At 37.4% G+C, this 21,086-nt stretch overlaps 1 protein-coding gene across 5 annotated transcripts in view; it reads left to right on the forward strand.

Moving 5' to 3' along the window:
• HECW1 (HECT, C2 and WW domain containing E3 ubiquitin protein ligase 1) overlaps nt 1–21,086 on the forward strand; it is a 394,788-nt gene that overhangs the window by 246,274 nt on the left and 127,428 nt on the right. For all 5 annotated transcript variants that reach the window (XM_073239079.1, XM_073239081.1, XM_073239080.1 and 2 more), the window contains 2 exons: nt 1,679–1,754; nt 7,374–7,543. In XM_073239079.1, the coding sequence (XP_073095180.1) occupies nt 1,679–1,754; nt 7,374–7,543 (246 nt within the window). The remainder of the gene's footprint in view (nt 1–1,678; nt 1,755–7,373; nt 7,544–21,086) is intronic.

The following is a 21,086-nucleotide window of genomic DNA, read 5'->3' on the forward strand; positions in this document are numbered from 1 at the left end:
GCATCCTCTGGTTCTTTATCATCAAGTATGAATCTTAGAGACACAGACCAGTCTCTTATCTCACTTGATGCCAAGCCCCATTCCATATGCCACCACATTGGTTTCCTCTCTGAGCAGCCTAGCATCACCAAAATGCACCTCTATTTGGCGCTAAGAGCAGACATGCTGAGGAGAGATTTGCATGCAAGCTGTAGCCAAAAACATAAGGCCCACCAGGGCCACCAGATTCAGTGGGAGTGTTACGGAAATAACTGAAAAAACCTGGACTGGATCGCCGATGGAAAAACCAAGTGGCACTCGGAGGTCTTGGAGTGTTGAGGCTCCGGTGGGCTCAGAGGGGAGTAATCTCCCCAAAAGTCTGAGCCCTGAACAAAGGCAAAGGGAGCAATATATATCTTTCTGCTTCCGTATCTATAACATTCCTTCATGCACAGCAAGCAAGCAGGCAAGTGGGGTAAGTTTACGGAGTGAACCCTGGAAACGAGGGCTCAGCAGAGCTGGAAACCAAGGGAGTGTTTTTTTGTTGTTTGTGTTGAGGAGGGGGGAGACACAGGGGAGCCACCAGGGCTAGATTGCTATCCTTGCTTACGTATCATGAGGAGGTATTCTAGTAATCCCTTTGTACTCTCCTTGAGCAGAAACTATGAGCCCTAGTGATGCTCAGTCATTACTCCATGTCTTATATGAGGCAGGTTGAGGGGAGCGTCCAGTGACAACTCTCACAGCATCAAGAGGACTGAGAGGCAGTGGAAAGAGAAAAAGCAGCTCACACACACATCTACAAAGAAACTTTGAGCTAGAGGCCACAGAGCTTTGCATTTTGTCCTTCTTCAGCACAGATTATCTTCTAAAGATAGACACTGTGTGGATTTGCTTAATACTCAGATTTTAAAAATTATTTTCTGCAAATATGCAATGTATTAAAAGGTAATTGCCTTTGAATGAATATTCAGAATCATTTCTGAGTAAAACTTGCCTAGAAGAGAATGGAAGCAAGTACTCTAGCTGTTTTGATTAGTACATTAACAGATATATTGAGCAATGATGAAAAATAAAGCATTTTAGCAACCTGGTTTGCGACTACCTACTAGACTGCAGATAACTGTGTAACAGTTGTGTTCCTAAATTTCCCAGGAAGGCAGTTAAATAAGAGAGACCTCAGAATAGCTTCTTAATGCCATGCTCTGGCTCCTTTCTAATAAACAGTTTCCTGGAAATCTCTAGATCATAATACAGATCAGAAGAAATGGATGTACAGCAGTTTAACACTATACTTTGCTAAATGGAACCACATTATAATTACAACAATAAACATCTATTGACCTATCATTCTACTGCCCTCAGGCCTGTTTCATAAATACTTTTTGCAAATTTGAATGTGAAAAGACATTGTTTACATAAGTAGTTACAAAGGACCTCTAACATTACAGTAATTGTGTTTGTTAATTTCCATTTCTCTACAAAGTACTCCTCCTCCCCACTTGCAGATCCTCTATTACTGGGAAAGACATTAGGTTCAACAAGCTTGTTTTATTCAATAGCAGCCTAATGAACTTACAATGCTGCTATCTTTGTAGACCATAGCTGGAGAAATAACCGTGATTAAGCATTTTTGTGTTGGGGTGTGAGTATCTATTTCAATGCTTCTTTTGCTCGTCTCCCATTTTCCTTCTTACAGATTTTTAAAAGCATTGGCTCAGATGAGATTTCCCAAGGGCAAGGAAGTCGGAGGCTGATCAGCTTTTCTCTCTCAGGTATGTTTTGCTCATTTGAAGACCTTGTGGAAAAAGCAAGAAGGTCAAATGACAATCATGAGATCCACTTCAATCTGAATCTCATGAGCAAGTTACTCAATTGCTGTGCCCTGGTTTCTCCATCTGTAAAACAAAATTAAAAATATCTGCTTCATTTCCCTTGACCTGATAGGGATATTAGAGGGTTCAATAAGTAATAGATGGGAATGCACCTCGAGATGATAAGAAAAGCTACTGTTTTACTTTTCCTCCATTACCAGGTAGAATTAATTGGAGTTTATAAAGTGGAGGTAGGGAAAACTGGAGAGAAGCAGCTAGCAGACGCTTTGTCTATATAAAATCTCATATGAAGCTCAATTCGTACAACACACAAAAACCAAGCTGCTGAAAAATGTACATTCATGGAAGAATCAGTGATATCCAAATAAAGGCTGTAATTTAATAAATAGTTTGTAGTTCAGGAACCTAGTTAATATTTTAGTTTCCATAATGTATATGGTTCATGTACATGTTAACAATGGGGACAAACTGGATAAAAGGCATATGGGAATCTTTGTATCTTTGCAACTCCTGTCAATCTAAAATAATTTCAAAATTTAAAGTATAAAGAAAAACTGGGTTGCTCTGCCTAGAATGATATACAAAGCTGAGAGGCCCACATATGCAGTACCACCCTGAAAGTAGTCTTTGAGGAGATGCAATGATGCTCTATGACGCCACTGAGCAGAGTTTGAAAACTTCTGCCTCAGTTTTTTGTCAAACCAACAAATGTTGCAGGCCATCAGTGTCAGAGATTCAAGATCACAGAAGCAAAGTGCCTGAGTGTCCTGGGAAGATGAACCATCACCTGGGGCTTTTCATGTCTACATGAGGCCCAGCAAAGCAAATGTGTGTCTACAGCTCCATTGATAAGAGATTTTAGCTAAGTTTTAGGATACATGGTTGATATACAAAAAAGTCAGTAGCTTTCCTATATACCAGCAATGAACAAATCAAATGTATATTGAAATGAACTACACAATACCATTTATATTAGCACCGAACAAATAAAATAACTAGGTAAAACCCAACAAAATATGTACAAGATGTATATGAGGAAAACTGTAAGACTGAAAAATGAAATCAAAGAAGAAATAAATACATGGAGACATATTCTATGTTCATGGATAACAAGGCATGGTCAAGATGTCAGTTTTTCTGAACTTGGTTTATGGAAGTAATACAATCCCAATTAAAATCCCATCAAGTCATTTGTTAATATTGACAAACTGATTCCAAAATTTATATAGAGAGGCAAAATACCCAGAATAACCAATACAATATTGAAGGAGAAGATCAAAATTGAAAAACTGACATTACCTAACTTCAAGAGTTAACTACAGCTATGGTAATTGGCACAGGAAGGTATCAGTGAAGGAATAAACAGCTAGGTCAATGGAACAGAATAAACAGCCCAGAAACAGACCTATATAAGTTTAGTCAACAGGTTATTGACAAAGGAGAAATGTCAATACAATCAAGCAAAGATAGTCTTTCAACAAATGGACAGCAGCAAGAACTATTGGACATCTACATGCAAAAAAAAAAATATGTATGAAGAATTTATACCCTTCACAAAATTAATTCAATCAACCAGAAATTTAGAATAAAGGAATTCAGTAAAGCTACAGTATACAAAAATCATACAAAATTTATTGTTTCTACACACTAATAATGAACTATCAAAAAGAAAAATTAAGAAAACATCACATTTGCTTTTGCATCAAAAAGAATAAAATTCCTAAAAATAAATATAACCAAGGAAATATAACCAAGGACCTGTACACTGAAAACTGTAGGACCTGAAAGAAATTGAAGACAGCACACATAAATGGAAAGATATTCTGTGTCTATAGGTTGGAAGAATTAAAATAGCTAAAATGTCCATACTATCCAAAGCAATCTACAGATTCAATTCAATATCTATCAAAATTCCAGTGGCATTTTTCACAGAAATAGAACAAACAATCCTAAAATTTGTGTGGAACCACTAAAGACCCTAAATAGTCCTAATAATAAGCAATCTTAAGAAGGAAGAACAAAATGAGGGAAACATCATGCTTCCTGATTTCAAACTATATTATAAAACTGTAGTAACCACAATAGGATGGTATTGGCATAAAAATAGATATGTATATTAGTGCAACATAATAAAGAACCCAGAAATAAACCCACACTTTTATGGTCAATTAATTTATAACAAAGGAACCAAGAATATATATTGGTAAAAGGACAGTCTTTCTAATAAATGGTCTTGGGAAAGCTGGACAGCCACATACCAAAGAATGAAACTAGAACATAATCTTACACCATATACAAAAATTAATTTAAAATGGATTACAGACTTGAACGTAAGACTTAAACCATAAGACTCCTAGAAGAAAACATGAGTGATAAACTCCTTGACATCAGTCTTAGTGACAATTTTTTAGATTTGACACCAAAAACAAAGGCAACAAAAGAAAAATAAATTACTAGGACTAAATGAAACTAAAACGCTTCTGCACAGCAAAGGAAACAATCAACAAAATACAAAGGCAACCTATGGAGTGAGAGAAAATGTTTGCAAATCATATCTCCAGTAAGAGGTTAGTAGCCAGAATATATTAAGAACTCATACAACTCAATAACCATAAAAAATGAACAATGTGATTAAAAAATGAACAGAGAATCTGAATAGACATTCTTCCAAAATAGATATACAGATGGCCAACAGGTATGTGAAAAGGTGCTCAACATCACTAATCTTCAGGGAAATGCAAATCAAAACCACAATGAAATATCCTCTCACACCTGTTATAATGGCTTTTATCAAAAAGAAAAGAAACAGCAAATGCTGATGAGAATGTGGGTAAAAAGGGAACCCTTGTGCACTGCTTGCAGGGAAATTGGTAGAGCCACTATGGAAAACAGTATGGAAGGGCCTCAAAAATTAAAAATAGAACTACCATATGATATATCAATTCCATATCTCAGTATTTATCCAAGGAAAATAAAAATACTAACTTGAAAAGATATATGCATCCCTTGTTCACTGCAGCATTATTTATAATAGCCAATACATGGATGCAACCTAAGGTTCCATTGATGGGTGAATGGATAAAGAAAATGTGGTGTGTGTGTGTGTATATAATAAAAATACTATTCAGCCATGAAAAAGAAGGGAAATCTTGTTGCCATTTGTGACAACATGGATGGCCCTTGAGGGCATTATGTTAAGTAAAATACAAAGACAAATACCATATGATTTCACTAATATGTGGAATTCAAAAAAGAAAAATAAAGCTTCTAAATACAGAGAACAAATTGGTAGTTACCAGGTCAGGGGTAGAGAGTGGGTGAAATGGGTGGAGGTGGTGGAAATTACATACTTCCAGTTATAAAATAAATGCCATGTGGATGTAATGGACAGCATGATGACCACAGTCAATACTATTGTATCATCTATTTGAAAGTTGCTAAGAAAGTAGATTTTAAAAGTTCTTACTAAAAGAAAAAAATTGTAACAATGTGTGGTGATGAATGTTAACTAAAATTAGTGGTGATCATTTCTCAATATATACAAATATCAAATAATTGTGCTGTATGCTTCAAACTATTTTAATGTTATATGTCAACTATAACTCAGTGTAAAACATTAACTCAAAATGTATCACAGACCTAACTGTAAAATGCAAAACTGTAAAACTCCTAGAAGATAAGGGGGGAAACCTAGATGACCTTGGGTATGGTGATGCCTCTTAGGTCCACACCAAAGTCATGATACATGAAAAAAATAACTGATAACATGGAATTCACTAGAATTCAACACTTCTGCCCTGTAAAATACAATGTCAAGAGAATGAAAAGAAAAGTCACGGCCTGAGAGGAAATGTTTGCAAAAGACACTTCTGATAAAGGACTGTTACTCAGAATATACAAAGAGCTCTGAAAGCTCAACAATAAGAAACCAAACAATTCAATTAGAAACTATGAGCCAAAGACCTTAACAGCCACCTCACTACAGAAGTTACACAGATTGCAAACAATCGTATGAAAAGATGCTCCACGTCATGTGTCACTAGGAAATGCAAATTAAAACAATGAGATACCACTACACATGTATTAGAATGGCCAAAATCCCAGAACTCTGTCAACAACAAATGCTGTCAAGAAGGCAGAACAGGAATAACTCTCATTCATTGCTGGTAGGAATGCCAAATTGCACATCCACTTTTGAAGACAGTTTGATGGTTTGTTACAAAGCTAAACATTTTCTCACCATAGGATCCAGTGATTGCACACCTTGGTATTTACCTAAATGAGCTGAAAATTTAAGTCCATCCAAACCCTGCACACATGTTTATAGCGGCTTTTTTCATAACTGTCAAAACTTCAAAGCAACCAAGATATCCTTCAGTAGGTGAATGGGTAAGTAAAGAGTCATATATCCAGATAATGGAATAGTATTCATTACTAAAGGAAATGAACTATCAAACCATGAAAAGATATGAAGGAATCTTAGATGCATATTACTAAGTAAAAAAAAAGTTAATCTGAAAAGGCTACATGCTATATGATTCTAATTATGACATTATGGAATGGGTAAAACCATAAAGTCAGTAAAAAGATCAGTGGTTGCTAGAGTACAAGGGCAGGAGAGAGAGACAGACAAAGCCCAGAGGGTTTTTAGGGCAGTGAAAATACTGTGTATGATATTATTAAGGATGGATACATGTTACTATTCATTTGTCAAAACCCACTGAATATACAACACCAGCAGTGAACTCAAGTGTAAACTATGGACTTTAGATGATAACGATGTCTCAATGTAGATTCAGTAATTATAACAAATGTATACTCGGGTAGGGTATGTTGATAATGGGGAGGGCTATGCATGTGTGGGGAATGGGGTGTTAAAGAAAATCTCTACTCTTAATTTTGCTGTGAACTTACAATTTCTCTAAAAATATTGTCCTTTTTTTTTAAGAATAAAAAGCTCCATTGACAATATTAGCATGTGTATAAGGCTAAAAAAGTGGATAAGAAGAGAAAACTCAATACTTTCGTATTACTAGGGCAGAAAGCTAACAACCCCGACTTGCCGTTCTTGTGTCCCTGTTGAAATGCTTGAGAAACAATTATTTGTACAAACCTCCAGACACAACAGAAACTGGGAAAACTACTTGCCAGAAACCAAGAGCAATTTTATTCACCAAAGCTCTGTGAAATCCTGAAGTCCGATGCCATGCAAGTCAGCAGCTTGAGGCTGGGAAGAATTTTCAAGTTGAGCCTCCAGTCTGCTCGGGGAGCACTAGAAGTTGAGTCCAGGAAGGGCCAGCACACTTGCAAAGCATAGTGTCCACAATGCCAGTTGTATTGATTTATCACAAGGATTTATCACCAAAACAACTTAATATGTGGCAGTTGATGTTCCATATAGTGGGTTCTGTAGACATCTCAGTGCATATTTGTAATGAGATGGAAAATAGTCTAAAGATTCAACAGATTTTTCCATGGACTTTTCTCCTTGAATAAGGTCTCATATGACATTTAACACTACTAAAACACATTTAAATGAACATATTCCTTATTTTGTAGATTTCCAGGCCATGGGGTTAAAGAAAGGGATGTTCTTCAACCCAGATCCTTACCTGAAGATTTCCATTCAGCCTGGGAAACACAGCATCTTCCCTGCCCTCCCCCACCATGGGCAGGAGAGGAGATCCAAGATCGTGGGCAACACCGTGAACCCCATCTGGCAGGCCGAGGTGAGTGCCATGGCCCTGAAGAGGGGCCTAAGTGCCCAAGCGTGACCCTGAAGTAGCCCGTGTGCACTTCCCTCCTTCCTTGGGGTCTCACACTCTGCTACTAAGCTCATGGTTCTCTTGGTCTTAGGAGGGAACCATGTTCTCTCTGGGTTGCAGCTTTTAGGGATCTTGATCAAGTCCCTCAAAGCAACACTAGGGAACAGAAGAGCCTCTCCATCTGATTCAGAGCCTGCATCTGAAAGCAGGGCAGCCATGCCCTCTGCTTTTGTGTGGGAGAAGGAACTGAAGCATTTTGATCTGTGCATGCTCACACTCTGACCACACGTGGGCTCCTTAAGCAAGAGTGCCCAATTTTAAATGTGTCCCTCTGGGCCAGTTCCAGAGATTCTAAAACTGTCAGGTTCCTGGAACAGGTAACTAAATAAGCCCTAGAAGGGGTTGTATATTTTCTGATTTCTAACAGCCATGAAGCCTAACTGTTCACCCCATCTTCCTAGTTTGCATGGTGCTCGGCAACTTGCTAGAGTATTGAATGGTTTGTTTTGTCTAATGAAGGCCATTCTCCACTCCTCAGTGCATCTCCTCCACCAGCAAGGATCTTGGAGGTTCCTTAGCAAAGTCAAGTGTCACTCTGGGCCTCACAGTGACTAAGTCCTCTCCTTGGGAACTAACAGAAAGTTGTCGCAGCTGATTTGGGGGTATGGTTCACTCTTTAGCTTGAGGGTATGTAACCTGCAAACTGTGTCTACCTCAGAACAGAGAGGCTTAGGGTGTGAGAGTGGCCACAGTATGTATGACATAGGAGTTAAAAGTGCAGCTTTTAAGAAGTCACACAGACCTCAGTTCAAATCCCAGCTTGACCAGTTACTTGTCTGAATTTGAGAAATCGGTTATCCTCAGTCTGGGCCTAGAGCATCTCCCTCAGGCTGTTGCTGATAGAAATGTGCCACTCCTGCCCAAGGAGCTTGCTTTGCACAGGGTTCCTTCCTTTACCATTCAAAGTAGATCATCTCTGATATAGAGCTTGACAAGCATCCTTGACAAGAAACTGTAATTAAATATTTGGGGATAAATCTTTTACTTTTTGTCTTAAGTTATACCACCTACTTCCTAGACTTAATTAACCCTGACCCAGGCTTTACAGAAGAGCAACGTTAGAGCTTTTGAATGGACAAAAGGGAAATGGAGTTGTACTTAAACTCCCTACTACTTTGTAGATCAACAGATCTGAAACACTTATAGTAGTGTTAACATGATTAATGAATCTTAAAGTGTATGTTCCTTCAGTCTGGCTACTATCTAGACTCCTCACTGCATTCCTGGAGATAATATAAGATGCCACGGGAATGTATAGTACATGCGAAAAAAGGACTTCTCTCTTCTGAAGAACTTTAGAGCAACTTGTTCTAAGACGTTCAGTCATAAAGATATTATAAGTCTCAAAGAACATGTATAAAATCCAGCACCACCAGAATGTTTCTTGATTTAAAATGTCAACTAGAATACACTTTAAGTCCCAAAATTGTTTCGGAATCTTTAGTTTAAGATTTATTTTGCTCTGGAAGGATACTGGCAAGCCCTCACTACGCCTCTGCTCTTGACCTCCTCCATCCTATCCAATGTGCCGTGGTTCAATGGGAAAAAGAAGGTGAAGGTCCTCTAGCTGAACATTTAACCATTTAAGAATGTTATACTGAGTATCTACTCGGTGGTAGAAATAGAGTAGGAAGAACACAAAAATGATTGATAGGTAAGACTTCTCAGGCTGGTGGGAGGAAACTATACAATGAAATAAATGTCTTAAGGTGTAAACAGATTGCTACAGAACGCTGAGGAAAGGCTTCACACATGGCGTGCTATTTGACTTGGGTCTGGATGGTTGATGCTATATACTGGGGAGGGTGGGCATTCCAGGTAGAAGGAACTAATGTGCAAAGATACCAAGGCACCCCAAACTCAAGGAACTGTTAAGAAATGTCATGTAGTTGGAGCTTGCGGAATGCACAGTCAAGAGATGGTGACTGGGCTGGGCATACTCAGGTTGCACACATCAGGCATGGTTCCCTTATTCCTTACAAAGAAAAGCTAACCTTGGCTTCTGGGTCTCACATTGCCCCTTGTTCAGAGAAAAGAAGAGTCCCTGCTCCTGCAGGATTCATGCAAGTCTTTAAACTTCCAGCTGTCCTACTTTCTGTATTTACTGACTTACAAAGAACATTCAATGAGAAATCATTGAAGTTGCTGCATTTAAGAGCAAGAATATCCTTTCATGTGTGGTTTTAAATGATAAATTTGTTTCTATGATTAATGTTGCCTTAAAGATTTCAAAGGAGACTTCCACATTGATTGATCTATCTCCTCTTCTTTACTATTACTGTAATTAAAAACTATCTTCACCCAGAGAACACTGTCTTTGATTTTCAGTTCTGTTTACTTTCCTGAATAGACATAATGAGCACTTACAAGATTAAAGCTACACAGAGAAGTTAAATAGAAACAGCAGCAACTAAAGAGTCTTGGATTACTTATCCACAGAGCATACATTTATACTACTAAATCAACCAGGGAATTCCTGAAAGCAAATTCTGAAAAACATCAAATGGATTTAGCACACATAAAAATCAGCCTGGGACCATGACGTTTGTCAGCCTCCACCCCATTCTCTCTGTCTCTGCCCTCAAAGGTGGGTGAATTAATCCCTACACATGGGTTCTATCAGCCTGGAGTCTGGTCATAAGATTAGAATATTAGACAGACAAAGCCTTGCCTCCTGGGACTTATGTTCTAACCTGAGAAAACGGAACAAAATAAACTAACAAAATAATTTCAATGGCAGATAAGTAACATGAAGGAACCATCACATTGTATGTGATATGATATGCATGATGGGGAGAAGCTACCTTAGACAGCAGTGGTCCAGGAAGGCCTTTTGGAGTTACTGCCACATGAACTGAGCAGCCGACACACAAGACCTGGTTAGACATGCACTGCAGACAGAGGAAGCAACTAGCATGAAGGCCTGAGTGTAATGAGTTTGACAGGTTTAAACAACAGCAGGAATGTCACTGTGGAGGGAGAAAAGGAGTATATATGTGAGGAATGGGGTGAGGATAAGGTGAAGTTGGGGTGAGAAGCAAGGACTGGCATTTTCTTGGTCATAGAAAGATGGAAAGTGGTTGGGATTTTAATTTAAATGTGATAAAAAGCCACTGGATGAGGGAAGCATTATGCTCTGATTAAAATTTTATAAAAATGTTCCTGTGCTTTCTTGGGTTCTGTGATTCTGCTGCTGTTTCATTCCTTCAGTTTTTCTTTGTTCTTTTTTTTTTATTCCATGATCATATCTATTTTTTTTTTGAAAGGGCATCTCATATTTATTGATCAAATGGTTGTTAACAACAATAAAATTCTGTATAGGGGAGTCAATGCTCAATGCACAATCATTAATCCACCCCCAGCCTAATTCTCATCAGTCTCCAATCTTCTGAAGCATAATGAACAAGTTCTTACATGGTGAACAAATTCTTACATAGTGAATAAGTTCTTACATGGTGAACAGTAAAAGGGCAGTCATCACAAAATTTCTTTGTTCTTATACTCCACATATGAGTGAAATCATTTGGTGCTTGTCTTTCTCTGCCTGGCTTATTTTACTCAGCATAATACCCTCTAGCTCCATCCATGCTGTTGCAAATGGTAGGTTTGTTTTCTTCTTATGGTTGAATAATATTCCATTGTGTATATTTACCACATCTCCTGTGCTATGTGTGGAATGGATTACAAAGAGTCAAGAATGGAAGCAGTAGATTCCTGCTTCTGATTCTCATGGAGTAGCTCATGGCACACTAGCATAAAACACCTAGAAAAGCCAGATAAAAAAATTTTTTTTTAAAAGCATTTGTGATGACATCAGAAAATGGTCAAGATGACCAGAGCTGTGTGGTCAAGATCTGGGGAGAGTAGAATTTTAAGAGAACTAACTTTCTGCAACTTCTTTTTATGAGAGGGACTAGAAGGTAGGCAAAAAGCTACTGAAAACGAGGAAAAGTTTTCTGTAATCTCACAGTGCTGAAGAGACAAAACCTGGAGTTCTGGATCCTCCACGGGAGAGATGTGATAGCAAAACCCTAGATTCTCCTTTGGACGCTTGGCTGGCTGCAGTGTAGGCAAACCAATAGTAGAAAACTTCAAGACATCTTAGACAGCTCAGTCAGTCCCTGATGAATTAAAATTGTCTGACTCAATAATTATCTGACAATGACAGTAAAAACAAACCCACAGATGACTTATTATTGGAGTTATCAGAGATAGATTTTTAAATACTATTTTATGTGTTTTTAAACTTACAAAGCTAGACATAAATAATAAAAAACTAGAAAAATGCCTGCCTTGACACTTAAGCAAAAAACTTCTTAAAAGATCTATGGGTCAAAGAAGAAATCACAATAAAAACTATATATGATTTAAAAAGAGAATACAAAAAGAAGTAAACAAAAATATAGAAAATATTTTGTACTAAATAATAATGAACATATGACAGCTAAAGTGGTGGGATGCAACTAAATTAGAAAAGAAGAAAAGCTAAAGATCAGTGAACTGAGTCCATATGATTAAGCTACAAAATAACAGCAAATCAAACACACAGAGATAAGAGGGAAGTATACTAGTATAATTGAGAAGATAAATGTAGATATCACTGAATTTTTAAAAATACGTAATAGAGAAAATTAATAAAAATTGAAACACAGTGATTCTACATGTATTAAAAAATAAGAGAGTATTATGAAAAAATCATGCTAGTAAATTTGAAAATTTAGATGAAATAGAAAACTCCAAAAACAACACATATTACTAAACTGATACAAGAATAAATAGAAATACTGAATAGTCCTATATATCAAGGAAATTAAATCTGTAACTTAAAACTTTTTCAAAAAGAAATCTCTCCAAACAGTCACTATTTGAATTCTCCAGAACATTTAATGAAGAAATAACAATAATCTTATATAAATTATTCCAGAGCAAAGAAATTTGTTTCAGGAGACAAACAAGACTTTGATAGCGAAAATCTGACAAAGTCAATACAAAAAAGGTAAATTACAGTTCAAGCTGTCTCATGAAAATCTGTGTAATTATGCTAAATAGAACATTAGGTGATGGAATCCAGCAACATAAAGAGGCTAATCTTTATGAAACTATTTATTCTAAGAATGCAAGGTTAACAATAAAAACTCAATAGCTGTAGCAGTTTCTCTCTGGCAACAGTCTACTCATCATTTGCTGAAGTCTGGCTGAACAAGAAAGGGAGTAACTGCTTCCCCACACTATAGTTAGGACTAGACAGTCTTCCCACCAATCTGCTAATGGTGAAAGATGCAGGATGCAATTAGACACAAAAATTGCTCACAAGTTTAAGCCATAATTGTCAGAAGTTTACCAAATTTCCAGGTCATGAATTTCCTTTCAAGGTTCTGGTGTAACTGCTTAGGACTTCACATAGCTCTGCGCTTACAGATCCCTCCCGGTGATTCTTTGTTCAAAGTCACCAAGCAATATGGTGCCCACCAGGCCTGTAGCAATTATGGAAAAAGATATCCAGTTAGGACACTTGCATGTGGAGAATGTGATTAAAAATCTACCATAATGGTAAACATTTTGTTCTCAAACAGAACAACAAAAATCTTCCTATTATTGGCAATTATGAGCAAGAATTTTTTTTGTGAAGTACGTAACTGCAAATAGAAAAACAGTGCAAAGGCCCAGGTATTGGTATTGTTTTTTCAATTAGTTGTATGGAATTTTGTTTATCTAATAAATATTATCTAATACTCTTTACATTATTATTTTTATCCTTATCTTTATTAAGGGATAACTTACACACATAAACACAATTCATTACATACCACAAGTGAAAAAATTGCATTCATTTCAAGCAATTTGATAAGCTTTGGCAATTTTATATCTCTATGAAATCGCCACCATATTAAAGACACAGAACATTTCCATCATTATCCAAAGATTACTAGTACCGCTTTTTTAGTTTAGACCTGACTTCATCCCTGGCCATCAAATTCTGAAGTATAGATAAATTTGCCTTTTATGTGAATGGAATCTTACAGTATACACTATTTTGTCTCTGGCTTTATTTGTTTAAAATAGTGCTTTTTTGATTCATTCAGGTTGTTCCATACATTAATAGTTTGTCCCATACATTAATAGTTTTTTCTTTTTACTGTTGAGTAACATTCAGATTGTACAGATATACCACATATAGTTTATCCACTCAATGGACATCTCCCTGTATTCACAAGAGAGGGGAGGATGTAGGCAAAGCTGCTGCCCCCAAGATTGCAGACACAGAGATGAATGCAAGAAGTCACAGTTTACTAGATATTAGCTACTGTGATCAAGGCTGCTGTGAATATTCAGGTACAAGCATTAGCAATTTATTTCCCTCAGGAAGCACCTAGGAGTGGAATGGCTGGATCATATTGGTGAATGAAAATGGCCAAAAAGTTTTCCAGTGTGGTTGCACCAGTTTACATTCCACCAGTAGTGTATGAGAATTCCATTTGCTCCACATCCTCATGAACACTTGGTATTGTCATTCTTTTTAATTTTAGCTATTCTAGTAGATGTGTAGTGGTAACTTATTGTGGTTTTAATGTGCATTTTCATATTGACCAATGATACTGAGTGTCTTTTCATATACATTTTGGCTATTTGTATATCTTTTTTTGAGATGTGCTTGGAGATATCAGACTTAGTGAATTTTGAGAGTTCTTTATATATTTTGATTCAAGTCCTTTGTCACATATTTATTTTACAAGTATTTTCTCCCACTCAGTGACTTGCCTTTTTGTTTTCTTAATGGTGTATTTCAAAGAGCAAGTTTTTTTACTTTATGAAGCCCAATTTATCAAGTAATTTTCTTTTATGGCCCATGCTTCCTGCATTCTAACTAAAAAAAATCTACTCATGTTATCAAAGACAAACTAAGTTTTCTTCTAGGAGTTTTACAGTTTTACTATTATGTATAGAGCTAGGATCCATTTCAGGTTAATTTTTTTTTTTGAGAGGGCATCTCTCATATTTATTGATCAAATGGTTGTTAACAACAATAAAATTCTGTATAGGGGGGTCAATGCTCAATGCACAATCATTAATCCATCTCAAGCCTAATTCTCGTCAGCCTCCAATCTTCGGAAGCATAATGAACAAGTTCTTACATGGTGAACGAATTCTTACATAGTGAATAAATTCTTACATGGTGAACAGTACAAAGCATTCAGCACAGAAACTTTCAGTTCTGATCACGCATTATGAACTATAAACAATCAGGTCAAATATGAATATTCGTTTGATTTTTATACTTGATTTATATGTGGATCCCACATTTCTCCCTTTATTATTATTATTGTTTTTATTTTTAATAAACTGCTGAAGTGGTAGGTAGATGCAAGATAAAGGTAGAATACATAGTTTAGTGTTATAAGAGAGCAATTGTAGATGATCAGGTGTGTGCCTGTAGACTATGTGCTAATCCGAGCTAGACAAGGGCAATAAAACATCCATGGATACAGAAGCTTTCTCTCAACACATGGGGGGGTGAGGTTCTAAGCTTCACCACTGTTGTTCCCCAATTTCTCACCTGATGGCCCCCCTGCGACTGTGCCTGCCTTAGGTTGTTCCTCCCATGAGGAATCTTAGCCGTCTCTGGCTAACCAGTAATCTTCTGGGGCCATACAGGGAAAGGTAAAGTTGTTAGTAAGAGAGAAGCCATATTGTTTGAAAAGGTTAGCTTTTTACTTATTTGCAGATTTATGCCCTGTGGCTTCTATTCCCAGCACTTGTCTCGAGGTATCTTTACTACCTGGAGGAATTATGATACTCGGTAAATTCGATATGAGGCACGAATTCTATTTAAGGGTTGTAATTAGGAAGGAAGAGGAAAAGCTATAGAGGTAGCATATGGAAGAAAACATGGGAGGATTGATTATTTCTTTGACATATCTTCTTGTAGAGTACCTTAAGTATGTATAGGTTTTAAACTGCTAACTAACTTGTGCACACATATTAACATAATGGGAATACGGTGACATAAACAAAGCAAATCTATAATTACCAGCCATCTCCAGTGAAGCCAAGAAAACCATTTAGGCACCCTAGGCATTGTGAAAATTAGTCTGTGATATGATGGATATTGTCCAACTGTACTTGAACAGTCTGAGAGAAATCAGACAAATTAAAGCAACCCATTTCTGGGATCTCTTCACATCCCATATGTTCTTTTAACCGTAGATAGTCTATAGTCATAAGGTTTTGGAGCGTTACAACTTGCATCCCTCCCAACTCCTGGTTGAGTTCCAACAGTACAGATCCGGTCAAATTCGTTGTCTCACTGTATGCACATGCCAGCCTAGACATCTCCCTCCTCATTGCAGTGGCAAGCCAGGAAATGGTGGGGTGGACGCAGCCACACCACAGCATCGCCCAGATCCCTGTGGAGGCTTTTTGATGATCATCCCCCGGCACGAGTCCTCCAGAGAGTGCTGATGCCGGAAGCTCCTCCTCATATCATATCTTAGTTCATTTTCTGGGTAGCCAAGCTAGGACTTGATCTTCTGCATAGAAACAAACAGACCCTTTGCCCACACTTCGACATGCACTCTATACCACTGTGTAGAACTCATTGGAGGTCAGCACACAGGAAGTGCTTCTTTTTTATTTTTATTTTTTTTATTTTTATAAAGAGAAAGGAATATTATCAGAAAAGAGTACCTCCATAGCTGATCATCTGACACCCTTTAAGTGATCAACATTAAGGATATTTAAAGCATGCATTAATCTTTGATTTACCAATTGTTTTATCCTATCAAGGAGTAATCCCTCTTTTCTTTCTTTCTTTCTTTTTATCTTTAATCTACACTTACATGAAGAATACTATGTTTACTATGCTCTCCCCTATATCAGATCCCCCCTAAAAACCACCTTACAGTCACTGTCCATCAGCATAGCAAAACGTAGAATCACTACTTGTCCTCTCTGTGTTGTAGAGCCCTCCCTCCCCTTTCTCCCTCTCCCCACTATGCATGCTAATCTTAATACCCCCCTTCTTCTTCCCCCCTTACCCCCCCTGCCCACCCATCCTCCCCTGTTCCTTTCCCTTTGGTACCTGTTAGTCCATTTTTGGGTTCTGTAATTCTGCTGCTGTTTTGTTCCTTCAGTTTTTCCTTTGTTCTTATACTCCTCAGATGAGTGAAATCATTTGGTATTTCTCTTTCTCCGCTTGGCTTATTTCACTGAGCATAATACTCTCCAGCTCCATCCATGTTGCTGCAAATGGTAGGATTTTTCCTCTTCTTATGGCTGAGTAGTATTCCATTGTGTATATGTACCACATCTTCTTTATCCACTCATCTACCGATGGACATTTAGGTTGCTTCCAATTCTTGGCTATTGTAAATAGTGCAGCGATAAACATAGGGGTGCATCTGTCTTTCTCAAACTTGATTGCTGCATCCTTCAGGTAAATTCCTAGGAGTGGAATTCCTAGGTCAAATGGTAAGTCTGTTTTGAGCATTTTGATGAACCTCCATACTGCTTTCCACAATGGTTGAACTAATTTACATTCCCACCAGCAGTGTAGGAGGGTTCCCCTTTCTCCACAGCCTCACCAACATTTCTTGTTATTTGTCTTTTGGATGGCAGCTATCCTTACTGGTGTGAGGTGATACCTCATTGTAGTTTTAATTTGCATTTCTCTGATAATTAGCGATGTGGAGCATCTTTTCATGTGTCTGTTGGCCATCTGTATTTCTTTTTTAGAGAACTGTCTGTTCAGTTCCTCTGCCCATTTTTTAATTGGGTTATTTGTTTTTTCTTTGTTGAGGTGTGTGAGCTCTTTATATATTCTGGACATCAAGCCTTTATCGGATCTGTCATTTTCAAATATATTCTCCCATACTGTAGGGTTCCTTTTTGTTCTATTGATGGTGTCTTTCACTGTACAGAAGCTTTTCAGCTTAATGTAGTCCCACTTGCTCATTTTTGCTGTTGTTTTCCTTGCCCGGGGAGATATGTTCAAGAAGAGGTCATTCATGTTTATGTCTAAGAGGTTTTTGCCTATGTTTTTTTCCAAGAGTTTAATGGTTTCATGACTTACATTCAGGTCTTTGATCCATTTTGAGTTTACCTTTGTATATGGGGTTAGAAAAAGGTCCAGTTTCATTCTCCTACATGTAGCTGTCCAGTTTTGCCAGCACCATCTGTTGAAAAGACTGTCATTTTGCCATTGTGTGTCCATGGCTCCTTTATCAAATTTTAATTGACCATATATGTTTGGGTTAATTTCTGGAGTCTCTAATCTGTTCCACTGGTCTGTGGCTCTGTTCTTGTGCCAGTACCAAATTGTCTTGATTACTATGGCTTTGTCGTAGAGCTTGAAGTTGGGGAGTGAGATCCCCCCTACTTTATTCTTCCTTCTCAGGATTGCTTTGGCTATTCGGGGTCTTTGGTGTTTCCATATGAATTTTTGAATTATTTGTTCCAATTCATTGAAGAATGTTGCTGGTAATTTGAGAGGGATTGCATCAAATCTGTATATTGCTTTAGGCAGGATGGCCATTTTGACAATATTAATTCTTCCTAGCCATGAGCAGGGAATGAGTTTCCATTTGTTAGTGTCCCCTTTAATTTCTCTTAAGAGTGACTTGTAGTTTTCAGAGTATAATTCTTTCACTTCTTTGGTTAGATTTATTCCTAGGTATTTTATTCTTTTTGTTGCAATTATGAAAGGAATTGTTTTCCTGATTTCTCTTTCTATTGGTTCATTGTTAGTGTATAGGAAAGCTACAGATTTCTGTGTGTTAATTTTGTATCCTGCAACTTTGCTGTATTCCGATATCAGTTCTAGTAGTTTTGGAGTGGAGTCTTTAGGGTTTTTTATGTACAGTATCATATCATCTGCAAATAGTGACAGTTTAACTTCTTCTTTACCAGTCTGGATTCCTTGTATTTCTTTGTTTTGTCTGATTGCCTTGGCTAGGACCTCCAGTACTATGTTAAATAACAGTGGGGAGAGTGTGCATCCCTGTCTTGTTCCCAATCTCAAAAGAAATGCTTTCAGCTTCTCACTGTTGGATATAATGCTGGCTGTGGGTTTATCATATATGGCCTTTATTATGTTGAGGTACTTGCCCTCTATTCCCATTTTGCTGAGAGTTTTTATCATGAATGGATGTTGAGTTTTGTCAAATGCTTTTTCAGCATCTATGGAGATGATCATGTGGTTTTTGTCTTTCTTTTTGTTGATGGGGTGGATGATGTTGATGGATTTTCGAATGTTGTACCAACCTTGCATCCCTGGGATTAATCCCACTTGGTCATATACCTTTGTATATATACCTTTGTGTGGCCATGGACACACAATGGCAAAATGACAGTCTTTTCAACAGATGGTGCTGGCAAAACTGGACAGCTACATGTAGGAGAATGAAACTGGACCTTTTTCTAACCCCATATACAAAGGTATATGACCTTTGGGATCCAAAAGGATCCCATATGATCCTTTTGATATACTGTTGAATTCTGTTTGCTAATATTTTATTGAGTATTTTTGCATCTACATTCATCAGGGATATTGGTCTGTAATTTTCTTTTTTGGTGGGGTCTTTGCCTGGTTTTGGTATTAGGGTGATCTTGGCTTCATAGAATGAGTTTGGGAGTATTCCCTCCTCCTCTATTTTTTGGAACACTTTAAGGAGAATGGGTATTATGTCTTCTCTGTGTGTCTGATAAAATTCCGAGGTAAATCCGTCCGGCCCCGGGGTTTTGTTCTTGGGTAGTTTTTTGATTACCGTTTCAATTTCTTTGCTCGTAATTGGTTTGTTTAACTTTTGTGTTTCTTCCTTGGTCAGTCTTGGGAGGTTCTATTTTTCTAGGAAGTTGTCCATTTCTTCTAGGTTTTCCAGCTTCTTGGCATATAGATTTTCATAGTAGTCTTTAATAATTCTTTGTATTTCTGTGGGATCTGTCATGATTTTTCCATTCTCATTTCTGATTATGTTGATTTGTGTTGATTCTCTTTTTCTCTTAATAAGTTTGGCTAGAGGCTCATCTATTTTGTTTCTTTTCTCAAAGAACCAGCTCTTGGTTTCGTTGATTTTTGCTATTGTTTTATTCTTCTCAATTTTGTTTATTTCTTCTTTGATCTTTATTATGTCCCTCCTTCTGCTGACTTTAGGCCTCATTTGTTCTTCTTTTTCCAGTTTCGATAGCTGTGATGTTAGACTATTCATTTGGGATTGTTCTTCCTTCTTCAAGTGTGCCTGGATCACTATATACTTTCCTCTTAAGACTGCTTTCGCTGCATCCCACAGAAGTTGGGGCTTAGTGTTGTTGTTGTCATTTGTTTCTATATATTCCTTGATCTCTATTTTGATTTGTTCATTGATCCATTGATTATTTAGAAGCATGTTGTTAAGCCTCCATGCGTTTGTGAGCCTTTTTGTTTTCTTTGTAGAATTTATTTCTAGTTTTATACCTTTGTGGTCTGAAAAATTGGTTGGTAGAATTTCAATATTTTGGAATTTACTGAGGCTCTTTTTGTGAGCTAGTATGTGGTCTATTCTGGAGAATGTTCCATGTGCACTTGAAAAGAATGTATATCCTGTTGCTTTTGGATGTAGAGTTCTATAGATGTCTGTTAGTCCATCTGTTCTAGTGTGTTGTTCAATGCCTGTGTGTCCTTACTTATTTTCTGCTCGGTGGATCTATCGTTTGAGGTGAGTGGTGTGTTGAAGTCTCCTAAGATGAATGCATTGCAGTCTATTTCCCTCTTTAGTTCTGTTAGTATTTGTTTCACAAATGCTGGTGCTCCTGTGTTGGGTGCATATATATTTAGAATGGTTATATCCTCTTGTTGGACTAAGCCCTTTATCATTATGTAGTGTCCTTCTTTATCTCTTGTTACTTTCTTTGTTTTGAAGTCTATTTTGTCTGATATTAGTACTGCAACCCCTGCTTTCTTCTCACTGTTGTTTGCCTGAAATATGTTTTTCCATCCTTTGACTTTTAGTCTGTGCATGTGTTTGGGTTTGAGGTGAGTTTCTTGTAAGCAGCATATAGATGGGTCTTGCTTTTTTATCCATTCTATTACTCTGTGTCTTTTGATTGGTGCATTAAGTCCTTTTACATTTAGGGTGACTATTGCCATTGCAGGCTTTAGATTCGTGGTTACCAAAGGTTCAAGGTTAGCTTCTTTAGTATCTTACTGCCTAACTTAGCTCGCTTATTGAGCTGTTATATACACTGTCTGGAGATTCTTTTCTTCTCTCCCTTCTTATTCCTCCTCCTCCATTCTTCATATGTTGTGTGTTTTGTTCTGTGCTCTTTTTAGGAGTGCTCCAATCTAGAGCAGTCCCTGTAAGATGCCCTGTAGAGGTGGTTTGTGGGAAGCAAATTCCCTCAGCTTTTGCATGTCTGTGAATTGTTTAATCCTGCCATCATATTTAAATGATAGTCGTGCTCGATACAGTATCCT

This window comes from Manis javanica, chromosome 6 (genome assembly GCF_040802235.1).
Source record: "Manis javanica isolate MJ-LG chromosome 6, MJ_LKY, whole genome shotgun sequence".
NCBI lineage: Eukaryota > Metazoa > Chordata > Mammalia > Pholidota > Manidae > Manis > Manis javanica.